At 54.8% G+C, this 18,615-nt stretch overlaps 1 protein-coding gene across 11 annotated transcripts in view; it reads left to right on the top strand.

Moving 5' to 3' along the window:
• LOC105700527 (FH1/FH2 domain-containing protein 3) overlaps positions 1-18,608 on the top strand; it is a 51,564-nt gene extending 32,956 nt beyond the window's left edge. For 6 of the 11 annotated variants that reach the window (XM_012426417.2, XM_012426421.1, XM_012426424.1 and 3 more), the window contains 17 exons: positions 2,229-2,287; positions 6,158-6,225; positions 6,354-6,459; positions 6,703-7,216; positions 7,442-7,698; positions 8,127-8,258; positions 8,612-8,948; positions 9,091-9,712; positions 11,138-11,299; positions 11,734-11,916; positions 11,999-12,118; positions 12,471-12,605; positions 12,714-12,856; positions 13,165-13,432; positions 13,536-13,659; positions 14,234-14,401; positions 18,000-18,608. In XM_012426417.2, coding sequence (XP_012281840.1) covers positions 2,229-2,287; positions 6,158-6,225; positions 6,354-6,459; positions 6,703-7,216; positions 7,442-7,698; positions 8,127-8,258; positions 8,612-8,948; positions 9,091-9,712; positions 11,138-11,299; positions 11,734-11,916; positions 11,999-12,118; positions 12,471-12,605; positions 12,714-12,856; positions 13,165-13,432; positions 13,536-13,659; positions 14,234-14,401; positions 18,000-18,073 — 3,472 coding nt within the window. In that variant the 3' untranslated portion in view covers positions 18,074-18,608. Of the gene's footprint in view, positions 1-2,228; positions 2,288-6,157; positions 6,226-6,353; positions 6,460-6,702; positions 7,217-7,441; positions 7,699-8,126; positions 8,259-8,611; positions 8,949-9,090; positions 9,713-11,137; positions 11,300-11,733; positions 11,917-11,998; positions 12,119-12,470; positions 12,606-12,713; positions 12,857-13,164; positions 13,433-13,535; positions 13,660-14,233; positions 14,402-15,905; positions 15,994-17,999 lie in introns of all 11 variants that reach the window. The other 5 variants (XM_012426418.2, XM_012426427.1, XM_012426420.2 and 2 more) reach the window with 4 other exon arrangements.
• Positions 18,609-18,615: the final 7 nt, after the last annotated feature.

The raw sequence follows: 18,615 nt of genomic DNA on the forward strand, positions 1-18,615 counted from the left end.
CGGGGCCAACGGGGGGGTCCGTAAATTTTCCGCAGTTCCGGGACTTTCGCGGTACGTCGGCCCCCCGATAAATCCCACTTCGACGTATCTACCGGGGCCCATCTCGCGGGGGCCGCTCGGAAGACGCGCGACAAAACGCCTCGCTTGCTCGCTCGCTCTCTCGCTCGCTCGCCAATTAGGGGGATTAATTCCTAAATGATTTACGGCGAGGGAGAGGGACACGCTTGACCTGACGTCGCGACCGACGTCCGAGCCGAGCCGCTTGCGCAACAAGCGTCTCTCGCCCGTAACTCATTCCCCGCTGGCGCGTGACGCGCGCTTTCGGCCGGAGCGTTTTCGCGACGCGGAGAAGCGAGACGAGGAGGGAAGGGTGTAACGTGTGTATGTTGAAAAAAAAGAAAAAAAGAAAAATAGAAGAAACAAAGAAGACAAGCGGGATACGCGATTCCGGTAGGAGGCTGCAAGGTTTCCGGTATTTCCGTCTTTCCGCAACTCCGGCCCCCGTTCCGCAGCCGGCGCGACGCGGCGCTCTCCGGCGAGATTTACCGCCGGACCGCCGGCTCCGATTGGTAATTTCATCTGGGGCCGCCGCCGCAGGCGCCGGGGGAAATAAAGGGAGGGGGAGGAAAAACGCCAGAGGAAGAGGCGGGAAAAAAGGAAACGTCTTTATCGGGGCCGCCTCCTCCCCGTTCGCTCCCTTCGTTTCTAGCTTTTTCTACCTTATTCTCCCTTTTTCTCCCCTTCCTCCACTTTCCGGCCCGACCCTCCCCCAAGGGGGGACGGCCTTTATTGTTCGGCGAGCCGCGAACGGTGACATTCGCGACATCTCGCCGACGGTCTCCCGGAAAGAATCCCAGCTTCCAAGGGATGTTCGGACAATCTCGCATTACGGGGGATTTCCACCCCCTCTCGGTTGGACGCAAGGGAGAAACGCTCGGGCGCGCGTCCTTAAAAGGTCCGTCCCGGGGATACTCCTCGGGGAGCCGTTTCCAGGATTCGGGGGAAAAAAAAAAAACAAGGGTCGGGGGAAAGGTAAACAAGAGGAACGAGGGGCAGGGGGGCGATCCCGAGAGACACCCTCGAGGGGGCCCTCGCCCCCTCCCCCCTACGCCTTTACGGCGGAGGTTTCGTGGGAAAAGAACGGCGATAAAGCCTGAATTACGGGGCTCCTTATCCCCCCCTCCCCCTCCCCCTCCTCGCTCATTTACGAGCGGAAACATTATTAACACGCGGACTAGTCCTTTTTTACTCCCTCCCCCATGGGCACCCCACCTTGCCGCGACTGGGGCCTTACTTGAAAACCATTGTTCTCGTGGCTCCCAGCCGCCGCGCAGGCGCGTGGGAAGGTTCGCAGCCTTTACGCCGGCTCGGCTAACTTTGACTTCTGCATCCATCGGGCCCCGACACGGCACTCTAACCCAATTCGGGCCCCTTGTCCCCCCGATTAATTGAGGAAACGTCGACGGCGAGCTCTTATGGATATGGTTCTCGGACCGAGATAACGGACCCCGTTAGATCGGGGGCCTCGCGGATGGGGTCGCCCTTTGGGCTTTACTAGGGCAACGGGTCTTTGGGGGAACACTGCGAGGTGCACGCGAGATGCACCTGGATGCACTTTGGATACGTCCTAGATAGAATTCGGGTGCACCTGATAAGAGATACGAGTCCTTGGGAATATTTGTCAATTTAGGGGGAATTATTTAATTTCCAGGGGTATCTTGGATAGTATTCGGGCACGTGTGATAAGGTGATGTCACTCCGGATGCACTTTGGATATGTCCTAGATACAATTCGGGTGCACCTGATAAGAGATACGAGTCCTTGGGAATATTGGTAAATTTAGGGGGAATTATTTCATTTCCAGGGGTATCCTGGATTCTATTCGGGCACGTGTGATAAGTGATACGAGTTCTACGGATTGTTTCTTAATTACCGGGGAATTAATTAATTTTCAGGGTTATCGGGGAAGGTCGATTATTTAACTGAGATCAGGCAATCGATAGTCCTGGGTAACGACGATTGGGTTTCCCTGTTTTCCGAGGTCTCCTCGGAATGCTGGACTCCTGGACTCGTCGCGGGTGTTTCGCGACCTCGATGAGAGGAAAGAGAGGGGGAGGGAATGCACCCGGCCTTTCCCAGGACGCGTTTCCCGGGGGAACTGTTATAACGCCTCTATCAACGCCCATCTTCCGCCGACTAATTCGAGGATTATCTCCGATCTGTTGCAGCCGGAAAAACTCCATCGTGCTGCGGACCCAGCTCTCGGTACGCGTCCACACCATCATCGGTGAGTACACATACACCTCGGTCGAGACTCCCGTTTAACCTGCCATTGATTTTACGATCCCCGTAATTGGCGATCCCGGCCATCGGTAATTGGCCGATCGAAACGCTCCCGACGCCGGGCGCCGTTTCGCCCGCCGAATATCGTCGACCCGGGGCCCGTGGCGATGTATGCAAATTAATACGGCGGGGATAAATAAGTAATCAGGGTTATCGGCCTTCGGCCGGTGGTTACGCACCCGCGGGAAAAGCCGGGGATCGGGGCGGCTTTTTTTAGGGACGGGGTCTTCGCTCGCGTAGGAACTTTCCACCGGCCAATCGCCGGACGGTGATGTCACTCCGGAGGTGAAGCACCTCCCTGGTTCTTCTTCTTTTCTTCCTCTTCTTCTTCTTCTTCTTCTTTTTTTTTGTTTTAACTCTCTCGGCTTTCTTTGACACTTACGTCTAAAAATATGATCGGACGGAGAGCGGCCTCCTGGTCCCGGTTCCCCTCTCGGAGGCGACTCGAGATCCGGCGACTTCGATTCCCGTCGATCGGCGTAATCGATTCGGCCTTCTTCCCTCGGGGAAAATCGATCGCCGATCGGCGATCGCCCTCGAAACGACACGCGCTCGTTCCCCGGGACTTTGCCGCGCCACTTAGGCGGCTAAACCGTCGGCTTAATTGAAAATTATACCATTCAATTTAGCGGGCAATTGTCCCGCTCGGGCTGGGCCGGCGACCTGTACGCGTAGGTGTAAGTACACGCCTGGGAACCGATCGCTTAGCAATCTCCTGGTGTTATCGGGATATCCGAGAGCCGAGGGGCGCCACCTCGGGACAGTCGATTTCATCTTTCTCTTTTTATTTTTATTTTCTTTACCATATTTTTTTTTTAATTTTCTTCGCGCGCTCATCGGGCATTCTAATTACTCCGTGCACCTGTAGGCTCGCGATGCGAGGTGCATAAAATCAAGGCCATCCCCGACGGCGCGATTTATCCTCGAGCCGAAGAGGAGGCGTCCCCGTTGCGGGAGGAACTCATTCCAGAGGATGCCGCGGCCCGGCTTCCAGGGGGAGGAGGATCGATCGGAGAACCTGTATCCCGGGTGCATTCGGCAGGTTGGCCGATTCACCTGCGCCAGGGCCGTCCTGGTGCATTGAACCTCCGAGGCTCGAGGTGCGCCCGGGTTCGGAGTGGAGCGATAAATTGGCGAACGGGGCGCGACTGGGGGCGGGGGCTGAGCGTTTTACATATTTTAACGGTTCCTGATACTCCGTTCGAGCCGGTACTCCCGTATTCCCGTGCTCTTCGGGGTACGGGAGTACCTCCTCTTCTCATCTCCCTCTTCCCGTTCGGCCTCTCTTCCAGCTCTCCTCCAGCTCGTCGGCCCCGAGCTTTGGGTTACGTCCCGCACGAGCTGCACCTGATCCCGTGACTTAACCCCTAACCCCCGACCCCGGAAGTGAGGCATTAACGGAAATGCGGTCCCGGATCCTAACACCACTCCGAGCCCGAAGAGCACCTCTCAAACAGGTGCTTAGAGAGAAAATAAATAAAAGGAGAAAATTTAAAACAAAAGAGATTACCAAGTCATTCCTAAAATCATCACTTTTTATGGCACGTGGTACGTTAACTCGCACTATGAATTAATCCTGCTGTACGGGAATTTCTGTGTTACATAAAATCGGAAGTTTAGTTTCATTTTTTATTTTTCTATTTCTTATCTGGAACGTCACGTTGTGACCGGAGAATCTCTCTTGGCGATTCCGCCGTCGCAGCACCGCGTGTCGCGGCTGATATCGGATTTCCGCGACGCGTTTTGCCTGCGTCGAGTTTTATTCCCGGTCGCGGGTGCTCGCCTTTCGACTCGTTCCCGGATAATCGCAAGACGGCCGCGAAACGGCCGCGTAGGGGACTCGAGGTTCCGCCGCGGCGGTAGGCGCGGCTCCGCCGCCCTGGCCCCCTGCGGCCGGGTCCTAATTACTCGTTCAGGTTTTGCTCCTTTCAGCCTACCTAACCACCTAACTATCTACCTACTACCTGTGCTTCCTGGCGGTCGAGGTACCCAGCTTCCGGCCGCCTACGTAATCGCCGAGCTTCTTATCGAGATGCGCCGACTCGCCCGAGGAGACCCGTCCTCTCCTCTCCTCCTGGACAGGAAGTGGGCACGGATACGGTACAATTGCTCCAGGAATCCGGTGAACCACGTGGTTAGTACATCCCCGAAGGGTACGGGAAGATTTCCCCTTACAAATACGCGGATCAATCCTAGATCCTGGAGGAATCCCTACTCGCCCGAGGAGACCCGTCCTCTCCTCTCCTCCTGGACAGGAAGTGGGCACGGATACGGTACAATTGCTCCAGGAATCCGGTGAACCACGTGGTCGGTCTCCTTTTTGTTCAATAGTTTAGTACATCCCCGAAGAGTACGGGAAGATTTCCCCTCACGAATACGCGGATCAATCCTAGATCCTGGAGAAATCCCTAGATCGATCCGCCCCGGATTTGCGGTAAACTCGTCAGACTTATCGACGCCAGTCGCGAGAGCCGGCCATTATCGCGGGTATTACTTAATGGCACTGTAAGTATCGGTACCCTTCGCCGAGTTAAGATCGTTAAACCCCCGGTACTTTCTAATCTGGCTCTGTATACCGCCTTTCTTTCCTGCTTCCTCTTCCATACAGCGGAATTTCCCTTTTCTTCCTTTTCCTTAGGCATGCTTGAGCGCGACTTGGGATATGTATGCTTCATAAATTCGGTGTATATCGATAAGGATCGATTACGATTGTCCTATCTTCGAGGGTACTTTCTAATCTGACTTCGTACACCGATTTTCATTCCTGCTTCCTCTTCCATACCTCGGAAAATCGTTTTCCTTCCCTTTCGTTCGTAATGCTGGACCGCGAGTATGCGTCATAGGTACGGCATATATCGATAGGGATCGATTACGATTAGGCCTATCTTCCAAGGGAAGCCGCCGAGGTGGACCTCGCCGAATATCGCGAAACCGGGCTGATTTAAACCGCCAGGTTTTACGCACTGCTACGAAGTGCTTAACCGGTGAAAGATGGAGGCCGTTCGGAGGGAGCGATAAATTTAATCGCGAAGAAAATACAGACCTCGCCGACGACGATTCAATTCCCACCGGCCGCGGGTGCGCCTTTTCGCGAGTGTCGAGGACGCAACACCGGAGGACCCGGGGTTTAATGTCCCGGCTTTAGAGCGGAGATAAAATTCCGATTAACCCACTAGGCGGGCCAATTTCGCGTCGAATCGTAAAGAACACCTCTGCGGGAATTAATTCGGCGACGGAGGGTCCGCCACGCGGAACAATAAACCAGGAGGTACGAATTTCGATGCAATTTTTCATTCGGTTGGATTTCTTATCAGATAAGAGAGACCCTTTGACGAGCTTGGGAGAGAGGGAATACATGCATCCAAGTGCAATGTGCACGCGGAAAATGAATTCACGGTCGTAACGAGAGATTTCACTTGCAACGACAAACGTGAGCATTTGGAAAAAAAAGCCGGTGAAAATTTTTCCCCGGAATCTATTTTTTCTTATATTGACAAAAGAAAAAATTAATATTGGTTACATGTATGACTCGAGGTGATTGCAAAGGTTTCCATTGTCGGTGGGATTATTCCGGCAGGAAGAGCGAGACTATCTGCAAGGATGTCCTTTGTTAAAGGTGCAGAAATGTCCTTTTTCTCCGTGGGCATAAAGGGCGCTTTAAGACCGTAGGTGCATACACCGGCGGCTCTTTATCGTGCTTTTAGCAAAGCCGCGTTATCAGGCCGGTCTTTACCGAGCAAGTGTGTCCCACCCGCAACAATGCGCAACGGGGCATTACCGTAATAAAGGGTTGCGGGTTTCTTCTCTGTTGCAGAAAAGTTGCTCAACAGCGAGGGCCGCGAGCTGCGCAGGGCGCTCTTCTCCCTGAAGCAGATCTTCCAGGTGAGATCCACTTCCGGGATGGTTAATAATGATTTCCGTCGTTGCTGCGATTGCTCCTAGAGGAAGAGCATAACTTCATCGGGAGGGGTGTTGCCAAAAGTGCAATTGTCATTTTTTTTTCCGCGCAGGAGGATAAGGACCTGGTCCACGAGTTCGTGCAGAATGATGGTCTGGCGTGTCTCATCAAGGTCGGCAGCGAGGCCGACCAAAACTACCAAAACTACATTCTACGAGGTGAGGGAATTTCCATGGAGAACGATAGAGCTCCCCTTTAAGTGGTCGGACCCGCTCTGAGTTCCCGAGTCGACCCTCCGATCGTCGCCCTCTTCGAGGAGGGCGTAGTGAGTGGCGAAAAGAGGCGACTTTGCAAAACGCGAGTCCTCCCCGAGGCCATTATCCCGGGAGAGCCCTCGGGGTGCCCTTTGGGAACCGAGACAATAACGGATCCTCCCGTTCCTCTCTCTGTCTCTCTTCCAGCCCTCGGTCAGGTGATGCTCTACGTAGACGGGATGAACGGGGTGATGGAGCACGGCCAGACGGTCCAGTGGCTGTACACCCTGATCGCCAGTCGCTTCCGCCTGGTGGTGAAGACCGCCCTGAAGCTGCTGCTGGTCTTCGTCGAGTACGTCGAGACGAACAGTCTGCTGCTGGTCAGGGCCGTCAGGTCGGTAGACACGTCCAGGGGCATGATCCCCTGGACCAACGTAATGAAGCTCCTGAAGGACTACGACGCGGCCGACACGGAGCTCCTGATATACGCGACCACCCTGGTGAACAAGTGCCTGAACGGCATCCCCGACCAGGACACCTACTACGACCAGGTGGACTGCCTAGAGGAGCAGGGCATCGAGGGCATCGTCCAGAGGTACATGTCCAAACAGGGCACCGACCTGGACCTCCTGAGGCAGTTCCAGATTTATGAGGCGGTGCTGCACCACGAGGACGGCAACGACCGGGGCTCGCCTATCAGGCAGCTCGACGACAACATCAGGTGAGAGGGTCCCCCAGGGTGGCGACCAATGATGTCGAGTTCCTACGAATTTTCTTCTTCGTGAATAAACTGTATCCTCGCGAGGTCGCGTTATTAGAGAAATTTCAAAGTCTTATACGAGGTTGTCAATAGTCCATCGCGTGAACTCGATAATCGGGTTCCTGGTCCCCATCTCGCGTTCTCCCACTATTCGAGATTCATCCCGCACCTCGAAACGGCTCCCAGGAAGACGCTGAGGAACCGGAAGTCCCTGGTGGACAGCCACGAGCGACGGAAGTCCCGAAGACACTCGACCGGAACCTCGCCGCTCTCGATGACGCTGAACGCCCGCTCGAGCCCCAGGCTGAACCACTCTCTGGGTTTGAGTTCCTTGGACAGCACGATGAACTCGAGCCTACCCGACGACGACGACGAGTCCAGCAGCTCCCAGAGCTCCCAGGGCCTGGACGTGCAGCTCAACGGCAGCTACAAGGAGAACAAAGGTGAGAGAATCCGGTACCCGGTCACCTGAGCGGACTCGCCGCGTGCCCGGGTCAGGGACGGATGCGGATCGTCCGATGCAGCGATGCGTCGCGGTGCATCCCTATGCATCTCTATGCATTTCGCTGATGGCACGAGGGCGAGCCTCGGTACAGGAGCGTCGCCTGATTGGCGGCGTTCCGTTGAGAGGCTCGGTCAAGGTCGGGGCCGAGCGATGCATACGATGCATACGATGCATAACGATGCATACGATGCATATGCATGCAATTCCGGAGCACTCTTCGGAGTCGAGTGACCCGTAAATCCGTCAACGACGATTCCGCCGATGAATGCAAGATTTCCACCGCCCACCGCCGGTTCGCGAGCGAATCGCAAGAGATTCTAGGCTGGTTACGATTAAAGCGCCGCATTCTCGAAATCTGCGTTTCAGTGGACGTCGGCGTAACTCCGGCGCTGAGACGACGCCGGGAACGGGCCGAAAGACAGAGGAGCTTCATCAGGGAGCAGCAGGAAGCCACGGCGAGCATGAGAGCATCGGTCGGGAACTCGGACGATCAGGAGAGTAAGTAACCCTTCGAAGGGTTAGGATCTCGAGTAGAGGATCTACCTTGAGAAAGAAAATTCCATCGAAGAGAATTTTCATCGAATTACCGGTCTAAGACATGTTTGCCTTGAACAGTACGGAAGAAATATCTCGATATTTCGTGACTAATAATTATTTCGCTCGACACGGGAATTAATCGGATGCACCGTGTGCCGCCGGCATTGTTATTTTTTAAATTGACAAAATATTTCTTTGGTAATGTTTTAAGAGATACTTCCTTGCTCCGATGAGGCTTTTCTTCCTCGGTGGAGAAACGACGGAAATGTCTAGTTTTAAGGCCCGTGAAACGTCGGCTGTTCCTTTTGTCGCAGGCCCATTTCCGACGAACGGGCTCCGCTACTCGAACGGTTCTCCATACGAGCGGGGCTCGGAGTCGCCGTCGAACCGGCTGGCCAGGGGGACCAGCAGGAAGGATTTGACACCCTTGATGAACGCGGCGAACAAGCTTGACTCGGAGGAAAAGAAGCCCAGGTACGGGAAGAGCCCGGACGAGGGGGTCGAGTGCGACGAGGGCAACCGAACCGACGAGGACGAGGACCGCAGGGTGATGCTGCAGCTTAAGAGGGAGGGCACCGTCAAAGACCTGACGCAAAAGCTGGCGGCGCAGAACCTGATACCCAGCAGCCCCGTCGAGGACAAGGTCTCAAGGTAAACGCAATTCCAAGGTCTCGAGGTAAACGCAACTCCAAGGTCTCGGCCTCTCCGACCTCGGTTGGAGTTTCCGGAGAACCGTTTAGGTGGTCCCTTCCCCTGGGAGCGAATTTTCGAGGGTCTGTCGACGTGTCCCCAGGATAGGCGACATGAGCGGCCTCATCTCGAAAGCCAAAGAGGGTCTGGCGAAGTCCAAGTCGAAGGCCGACGTCCTGAAGTCGCCCACGGGGGACAGCCTGCCGAAGCTCGCCGAGGCGAAGAAGTCGGAGAACGAGCTCCACTGGGAGGAGCTGGCGAAGAGGCTGAAGAGGCCGCTGGCCCTCTGCGACCTGGATTTCACGGACCTCGACTCGGAGGACGAGGTCGACGTCCTGAGCCCGGTGCACGTAGCTAACGGGGTGCCGCCACCGCCGCCACCCATGGTCCCACCCATGATGGGTGGCCGGGCCCCACCCCCGCCGCCCCCGGGAAACCGATTTCCACCACCTCTGCCCTACGGGCCCCAGGGCTTCGGGGCCGGTCTCAAGGCCGTCAAACCTCCACCCTCCCCCTTCGGCGACTCCCCGAAGAACCCCTCCCAACCGCCCAAGAAGAGCAAGAAGACCGTCAAGCTCTTCTGGAAGGAGGTAAGGGACGACCCCATCATCCTCTCTCGACTGGACAAGAACAAGATGATCTGGGACGAGCTCTCCCCCGTGCCCGTCGACACCCAGAAGCTGGAGCACCTCTTCGAGAGCCGCGCCAAGGACCTCATCACCAAGGTCAGTCGATCGCTCCCATCGACCTCTATTCCCCCCGACCTTGTCTACCGATATTCGATGATCCGATCGGGGATTTTTAAAGCCGGGAGGGTCCCGAGACTGGGCGAACCCATCTCGATGCGTCTCGACGGACCCTGAAGAGCCCCTTAAAGGGGATGGACCCTCTTACGGAGGTGCACGCCGGGTTGCCGCAAGCCAGGGGCAAAGAGCGCCTCCGGGTTCTCTTCGGGAACGCTTTTTGATCCCGGGCCGCGGATTACCGGCTTCGTTCCCCTGCGACCTGCGCCTCGCTGCATTTCTATTTGCTTCTCGCAAACCGCTTAAACCGCTGGATCGGGCATTCGCGTTACCCCCGCAGGGAATCGAGGGCTTGCGGAAATTCCTAGGGGTACCGCCGAGGCTCCGAAGAAGGGCCTAGTTGTCGCGCCGTAGGGTGGCTCTGGTCGATTCCTTTCTATCGTCTCTTCTTGTATCGATCTACAACCGACTAATCCCTTATTGTATTCTTTGCAATATCGTCGGTGCACGCACGAAACGAAATGGCATGTTGGAACTTTATATAGGAGGTGAGTCTTAATTACGTTTCAACTACTCGACACTCTGTACACGACACCGCATGTCACCCTATGCAGCACCGACGAGATCTCTTTCTTTTCCCCAATTTTCGATGCGACGAAACCGAGATGGTCACTCAAGGAATCGGGGAATTTAATGCTCGAAATCGGCTGGTAATCGCAGACAGATATATATCACTGGAAATCGTTGGAAATCAATAAAATGCGTCTCCAGGATTTTAAGGCCGCCTGTCACTTGTTACCGAATCATTTGTTCTTCATCGTTTGAAATCAAAGGCAATCGGTTCACAACTAAGGTAATCGATTCCACCGATTTCCAAGTGAATAGCCCCTCGGTCGAATGTATACACTTCTCTCGGATTCTGGGTGACTTTAAAATTGAGAGCGAGCCGGGAGAATTTCGTCGGTGCATCCGCTGCACTTTTTTTCTTTTTCTCTCCCCCTCTCTCTCACCGCATGGCATGTGAACTGCATTCAATCGTCCCCTTAATGACTTGACCCGCAGGTGGCGGCGCCTTTTTTCTTCATCTCTCTTTTTTCTTTTTTTATTCAAAAGCACCTCCGAAACGAGCGGCGCACATTTGCATTAATGAATATCCTTCGAAAACTCGAGGTCGCCCGACCCGGAGAAGACCCGGGCGGGAGACGAAAACCCCCTTACCCACTTGTCGTGACTGTTCCTTGACAATTAGACGCCTCTAACGAGCTTGCACACTAGTCGACACCGAGTGAATAGCGTAGCTGATGAACCGAATGAACCGATGAACCGACGACTGGGGGACGTCGCCCGGGCTTCGCTTCCTACACTACGAGGTGCTCTTACCTGATATATCCTGACTTCCTTGTCGAGCAGAAGCAGCAGGAGATGAACAAGAACAAGGAGATCATCGTCCTGGACCACAAGAGGTCGAACGCCATCAACATCGGGATGACCAAGCTCCCTCCACCTAGGTCCATCAAGACGGCCATCCTGAAGATGGACGCCACTATCATGAACAGAGAGGGCATCGAGGTGAGACCTTAGGGAGAACAAATTGACCAAGTCTTTGATAACGTTTAATTGCCAGTGAGATAATCGACATTTTAGAATATATTATTCATCGAAATCTGGAGCATACATCCGAGCCCATTTGCAGTCCAATATTCATCTCTTGTAATAAATTAAGGAAAAAGTTACTTATGCACACCGGCGCGATTGGTCAACTTGATTGGGCGTTTTAACGCACGATAAACTATTTTATTAAAAACAAAAAAAAATTACGTACAGTAACGCAAAGGTAATAGATGGTATTTTTGTGTATCATATTTTGCATAAATTGAGATAGTTATCAGATATTGGTCAATTAGCCCCGTAGGACAATCTCTGTTATCTTGGAAAGGTTTGGCAGAACTTCCGGCGGTTTTTGCGTCGAGCTTTATTTTGATCGATGTCGATTTTATCGACAGAAACTCCTGACGATGCTGCCGACCGAGGAGGAGAGGTCCAGGATACAAGAGGCGCAGGCCGCCAACCCTGACCTTCCCCTGGGATCCGCGGAGCAGTTCCTGCTCACCCTGGCCTCCATCTCGGAGCTGCCGGCCAGGTTGAAGCTCTGGGCCTTCAAGCTCGACTTCGAGAACTCGGAGAAGGTTCGATATTTACACCCCGGGGATGATTCCTTATCTCCTCCATATACCGGGCAGAAAGTAAATCCCCCTCGTGACCCTCCAGGAAATCGCGGACCCGCTGATGGACCTCAAACAGGGGATGGAGACGCTGAGGGTGAACAAGACCTTCCGAGGGATTCTCAGCACGCTCCTCTCGATCGGGATATTCCTCAATGGGAACGAGGTGGGTGTTTCGATATTCCCGCGGAACGGCATCCGCTCGATCGACCCTCCGGAATATTTGATATGCGTATCTGCCGCGGGGGGTCGGATCCGAGTGGAAAGGAGGAACGGAAATGGAAAGTGAGGGGGTCGAAGAGGGATTTTGTTAAGTTTTAACGCGGTTCCCTGTTAGGCCAAAGTGAGCAAAGCCCATTCGGTTAGGGCAGAGGGTTATCCGGCGTTCTCGGTGAATTCCTACCCTTCTGCGTTTTTCTCACGGGAGGGGTGCGGCTGCCCCGCGCTCTAACCGGCTGAGAAACGGGGTGCGGAGAGAGAGAGAAAGCCCGCCTCCGGAAAGTTCGCTTTTCTTTCAGGTAAAAGGCTTTCAGCTGGAGTACCTCGCCAAAGTGCCCGAAGTCAAGGACACCGTGCACAAGCACTCCTTGCTGCACCATCTCTGCCACATGGTCATGGAAAAGTTTCCGGACTCCACGGACTTGTACTCCGAGGTGAGTGGTCCCATGGGATTCTTCACCACCCCTGGAGATGAGATCCCCGGCCGTGGGAACAGTTTCAAGCCTCTTTTGATAATTTTCTTTCTCGCCCTCTCCTTGCAGATAGGAGCCGTCACCAGGGCGTCGAAGGTCGACTTCGACGAGCTCGCCGCCAATATCGGAAAACTCGAGAGCGAGTGCAAGGCGTCATGGGATCACCTGAAATTGATTGCCAAGCACGACGGGTCTACCATGATGAAGGTCAAGTGAGTAGCCCGGAAGTTGATTAAAAGGCAAGAAACGAGGACTGGGGGGATTCTCCATCCTGCACGTCCTCGGGTCCTCGGGAGGATTTTTCCAGCCACCCGGGAAATGGGAGGAAGGAGGAATATCCCCTTAATCACCGTAAAACCTTCCACGGTCCTTGATTCCTTTCCCCCCGAGGAAGGTGGAGGTTTTCATCGAGTCCTGGCCATCCACGGTCCTCGACTTCAATTATTCCGAAGGACCTCTTCGGTCTCTCGGACCTTGAATCGCTCAGCCGGATGTCTCTAGTTGGGTCCTTCTCTTCCAGGATGTCCGACTTCCTGGCCGACTGCGCCGAGAGGATCATCGTCCTCGGGATAGTTCACCGGCGCATAATAAATCGCTTCCACAAATTCGTCCTCTGGCTCGGGATACCGCTCCACCGGCTGCAGGACACCAAGCCGAACGAGTTCTGCAGGATCATCTCCGAGTTCGCCCTCGAGTACAGGACCACGAGGGAGAGGGTTATCCAGCAGCTGGAGAAGAAGGCGAATCACAGAGAGAGGAACAAGACCAGGGGGAAGATGATCACGGAGGTGGGTCCTTTCCAGAGTCTTTGATAAAACCTATCCTCGACGTAAGGACGCGTCCTCGCATCCTCTCGTGCAAGTGACACCCTTTTCTCGCCTCGTCCTCCAGGTCGGCAAGTTCAGGACCAAGGAGGACCGAGCCGACGCGGAGCTCAGACAACTCCTGGGAAGTGACATCTCCGACGTCGAGAGCATCCACGGCACGTTGCCTTGGAGAAGGCAGAGAAAGGACGGTGAGTCCTCCGCTTGGGGGTCGAATTAAGAAATAAAAAAAAAAAGAAAAAAAAATAGAGGAAAAGGAAATAAAGGAAGAGGCAGATCGTCGCCAGTCGAGGTGGAAGGATCTCGAGTTTTCTACCTCGCAGCAAAAATGGCGAAACGCGGCTGCTCGTTAGGCTCCTCTCGAGGATCCTTCCAGCCATTCGTTTCCGGAAGCCGCCCGAGGACAAATCACAGCCCGGGAACGCGGATTCCCCCCGAGGGGGAGGTCTGGCGTCTCTTAGCGGAATGTTTCCTCGGTTTTGGCTCCCAAAGCAGACGCTCAGCTCCTCCGGGTCTCGATGTCGAGAGTATCCCACTCGTTTGCGCCCTTCGAGGGGTCCTTCATCCGGGCCGGTAGGATTTTTATCGGGACTTCAAAGGCACAGACGTGGAATATATCTCCCATCCCCGGAGTCGGGGTCCTCGGGTGGAAGGAAATGAAACAAAGGAGACCAGCCTCGGGGGACAGTTCCGATCCCCCACCGGGAGTCGCGTTTCCGCGTCGACGTTGGAGCCTCTTCAGGGAAAGGTGTTTCCTTCTTGCAGGGCGCACCGCGTTGGGGCCGCTCCTCAGGGACGAGTCGGTCAACGGGAACCTGACCGACGGGGACGACGAGCTGCTGGAGTCGCTCGTCAAGACGGCCACCAAGTCCCCCGGGACCAGGACCACCCCCAGGGAACGCAAAAGGACTCGACACGCCGACCGTAAGTCCCGTAAGTGCGATCCCCGCACCCTGACCACGCCCAACGCCGCACTAGCTATCGTTTCGCAATTTCCAGTCCGACCTGGGACATGAGATTTTCCTTGTTTAATTAGTATCAAACAAGAGATGCAATTTTATCGGGAGATCCCACCGGGGAATCGGGTAGAATGCGCAGGTACGGGCGTCCTAATTGAAAGCCAAGGTGTACTTTGCGTTACCAACAAAGGTAATTACCTACCCGGAGTACCGATTCTCCCGGGCGAGGGAGTTGGAGAACGGTTCTCTAAGCCCCGGAACAGAGAGAGAGAGAGAGAGAAAGAGAGAGGGGGAGATTACGCCAAGGGAGCCGAGACGCACCCGGGGAACCGTAATCCCGGGTACAAGGAGCAGGATCCTGGGCTACGGCAGGACTCGCAGGAATTTTTCTAGTCGCTGCACGGGGACGTGGACGTTTGCTGAATCTCAAGGAGGTCCTGCGACATGCGCGTGCCACGGCCAGGCTTAACTTTCAATGAGATCTTCATCCCGGAATCCCCGGTTTGCGCGGAGACGCGGATACACAAGGACCCCCAGCGAAGGGGAGGAGGAAGGAACGGGGGATAAATTGCATTCCCTCGAAAACTGGACAATAAGGCTCCGCGAATCGCTGTAACTCGATCTCTCCCGGGCGTAGATCCTTGGGAGGAGGTCCCCGAAAAATGAACTCTGCCGAGCAGGGGTGGGCCGAGAGTCCTCGGAAAATTCGGATCAACCCCCGGGTCGCCGGGCAAACGTCGCGGGTGTAAATTAAATCCCTGCACCGCGATCGTCGACCTTTCGGGGCGAGAATCGAAGGAGGGTCGCCCGGGGCGGCGTTTCAATTGGAAAAATCCTAGGGAGCGGAAGGGAGTCAGGGTAAATGGGAAATCGCGCTTCTTTTCCACCCTCCCCGAGGAGTCCGAATGACGTCTCCTCCGGAGTCAATTAAAAGGCTCTCTGCCACGAATCTCGGGAAATAAGAGCGGCGTCGAGAAAACGCAGAGGGGGTGGCTCGCAGCCCCCCCATGCCTCGGGGGTGTTCCTCGATTTTTCCCAAAGGGCGGCACGCGCGATCGACTCCGAGGATTCGACGGATCGGGCCCGGGTGGTTTTCTCGGAGTTTCCTCGGATTTTCTCGGAGCCTTTGTCCCGGGGCTGCAGGTGCCGAGAATGGCTGCTCTCATCCCTCCCGGAATAATCCCCGCCAGGGGCGCGAGAGGTTTCTCGGCCTGTCCCTTTCCTTCCCGTCGATTCTCCCTCGAATTTCCCCCGAACTTTTCCTCCTGTACCCCAGGGTGTCTTTCTCTCTCTCTCTGTCGCGGTCTCTGTGGAATCTCCACCCCGCGAGAGCTCGCGGGGTGTGTCTGCTTCCTCGGCCCTGCCAGGTGGCGTGCACAGGGGTGAGGTGATGGTTTAACCCCCGTAGGTGATGGTTTCACGGGGTCCTGTACATTTTTCCCCCGTTCTTCCCCTTCTCTCTTTTCTCTCTCCGACAGTGAAGCGATCCCGCACCCGCGAGAACAACACCACGCCGGAGGGTTACCTACCCTGAAGAGGGCCAACCCCGTGTCCTCTGCGATGAAGGTTCGCTTCTTCAACCTCTTCTAAATTGCTCGTTCTCCGGGTTTCTATCTTTGTCTTTTCCTCGGTCCCTCGAAACCTCCTCTTAATTTTCCTCGGCGCTGCATGGTCTCGGCATGGCTGTTTCCCGTGTAACCATAAAAAATAAAAAAATAAATAAAAAAGAAAATACCGCTCACTGCGCCCGTTGCACCGGCATGCATCATTAATTCTCTCCTGCACTTCGAGGTGCATACACCCCTCCCTCAATTTACGCGGAGTATCCGTTCCACGTGGATTCGGTTTACGCGAATAAAAATCCCGTGAATAAAGTCGTTCGGGGCGAAAGGTGAAATATTGGATATAAGGGCTAAATAAGAGGCTAGTACACGTGTAAGTTTTAGGAATACGTAATTAATTCAAATAGCATGGAAAAAAAAATAAAAAAAGAAACACTAATTGACGTTTCAAAACCATTGAGGGAGGAGTGCACGGCCACCCTAGAGTCCACGCCGGGTGGAGTCTCGCACCAAGTACAGTCGCCTCCGTCTTCTAGGGGCAACGCTTTCCGCCGGAAGTGGCTTTAGAGCTTCTTCCCCGCCCCATCCCTTGACCGGCCGTGTATAATTCCGTATCACGTGCGCAAACAAGGTGCGGTAAAAAACCTTGGGGGGAGGAATTGGACGTTACCCGCGCGTCGGGAGAATGTTCGTTAGCCGGAACGTCAAAAAATGGGGCGGTCTTCCCTGGTAAAACGAGCTCCGGTGGTAGCGCCGTAATATCACGTTATAGAGGGTCATTGTTTACGTCTGTTAATGAAATTGCAACAGCGCCCGGGAAAAGGGGAGTTTGGGAAATTCTCCCGGCCCCGGGAAACTTGGCCGGGTGGGATAGTAATAAGGGAAATAGCCAGGGGGTGGTATGCCCCCCTTCCCCGTGCGCGCCTCCGCTGAAAAAAATTCCGGAAGAAAGGAGATCCGAAAGGGAAGTATCGGCCCTTTCTCGCGGTATCGAGGAAAACGTTGCACCCCCCAACCCGCGCGAGGGGGATGGAAAATTAATCCGTCGTCTTTGTCGGCGAGGTCGATCGAGGCGAGGGGGAGATAACCCTGTCGCGGTCGCTCGAAACGTCGACCTGAGTATTTTTCCCAAGGGTGGGACAGACCCCTCCACCCTTTCCCCGAGTGTTCCAAGAGGGTCCAATAAAGTCGCGCCTTCCCGGGTTCTTGGAGTTAAGTCGCGATCGTAAACGGGGAAATAGTGGAGGGGTGCTCGAGACTCCACCCCGGAGTTGGCCCTGACTGTCGTATAAAGTGCGATCGCATTAACGAGCCGACACTTAACGAGCGGAAGCGCGAATCGAGTCCGGCATCCCCGTCGGGGAGGAATCCCGCGACCTTAAAGGGGATGGCAAAGGGGTGCCAAGTCAATTTAAACGGACTCGGGGTCGATTCTCCAGTCGTTAATTACTAGTAAATAAATATTAGCCAAGAAGTCCTTCCCTATAGGTCGGTCGAAGGGCTCGGAAAATGGCCCGAGGGGGCGCGGAAAATCGAGTCGACCCTGAATCTTAAAGGGGATGACCCAGAGTGTTAACCCGGCATGCCTGCTTTAATCGTAACTCGCGGCATTCGGGCAAATCCCTTAATGTAGGAGTGCATTAAAGAGCCGACACCTTACGAGTCGAATCCGACGATAACGAGGACCTGAAGTTAAAGGGGATGAAAAAGGTTCATACCCCGGGATGGGCCCTTTGAGACGTACCCCTCTACGCCCTCTGCATGCCTTTCTTCGGATCACGCGTGACCCTCTATTTCCGATCTACGCGATATGTACCCTCTATCCACCCCGCACATACCCCACCGATTGCACCGCGATTTAATTGGCCTTAATTCATGCATCCATTGTGTGGTCCAGGGGTTGGACGTCGAGATCCAACCCTGAGCTCGTGTTGCACGGATCTCGGATGCATGTGGGGGTAGAAAAGGGTGGGAAAGGGAGGCCTTTATTGACTTTTCACCCCGTTCCAGTGCGTAGAACCCTGAAGAATGGACTCTCCGAGGAGGAGAGGAAACACATCGCCGCCTACATCAAGGGCTACTGACTGTGATAATAGCCGGCACCTGCTTATTCGGCGTCGGCGGAGCACCGGAAGAGGGGCCACGGCGAGAGCGGAAGCCGCCGTCGGCCGGAAACCAGGGATAGGGAGCCTCGAATGTCGGATGACATTCGAGAGTCCTGGATCCTGGGCCCAGGACTCTCGGGAGAATCTCCGAACCGAGCCTTCATCGGAGGAAGACCTAGCCGAACGCTGATAAGAGGGCGCGACGATCCACGGGGTGAGACGCGGTGCCTGGGTAGAGAGATTACGGAGTAAAGTCGGCATTTGCAATTGATACGCACGGAGAGACGTATAAATATAGGTGTAAGTGTAATTATAGAGACGGACGCATGCGCATAGGGCACAGGCACGGCGCTCGCTGGGAGGATCGTCGAGTCCTCGGCAGAGGGGAGGATAAGTGTCTTAAAAGCTTAGTCGTAATCCGTCTTGCCCGTGAGATGTAGGTACACGCTGTTCCGTACCAACGTACACACCCGTGATAAGTGAATGCATCGAATAAAGGACGTAAGATCACGAAGAAGCGA

The sequence above is a fragment of the Orussus abietinus genome, unplaced genomic scaffold, assembly GCF_000612105.2.
Source record: "Orussus abietinus isolate OABI.00-Male unplaced genomic scaffold, Oabi_2.0 scaffold2, whole genome shotgun sequence".
In the NCBI taxonomy this organism is placed as follows: Eukaryota; Metazoa; Arthropoda; class Insecta; order Hymenoptera; family Orussidae; genus Orussus; species Orussus abietinus.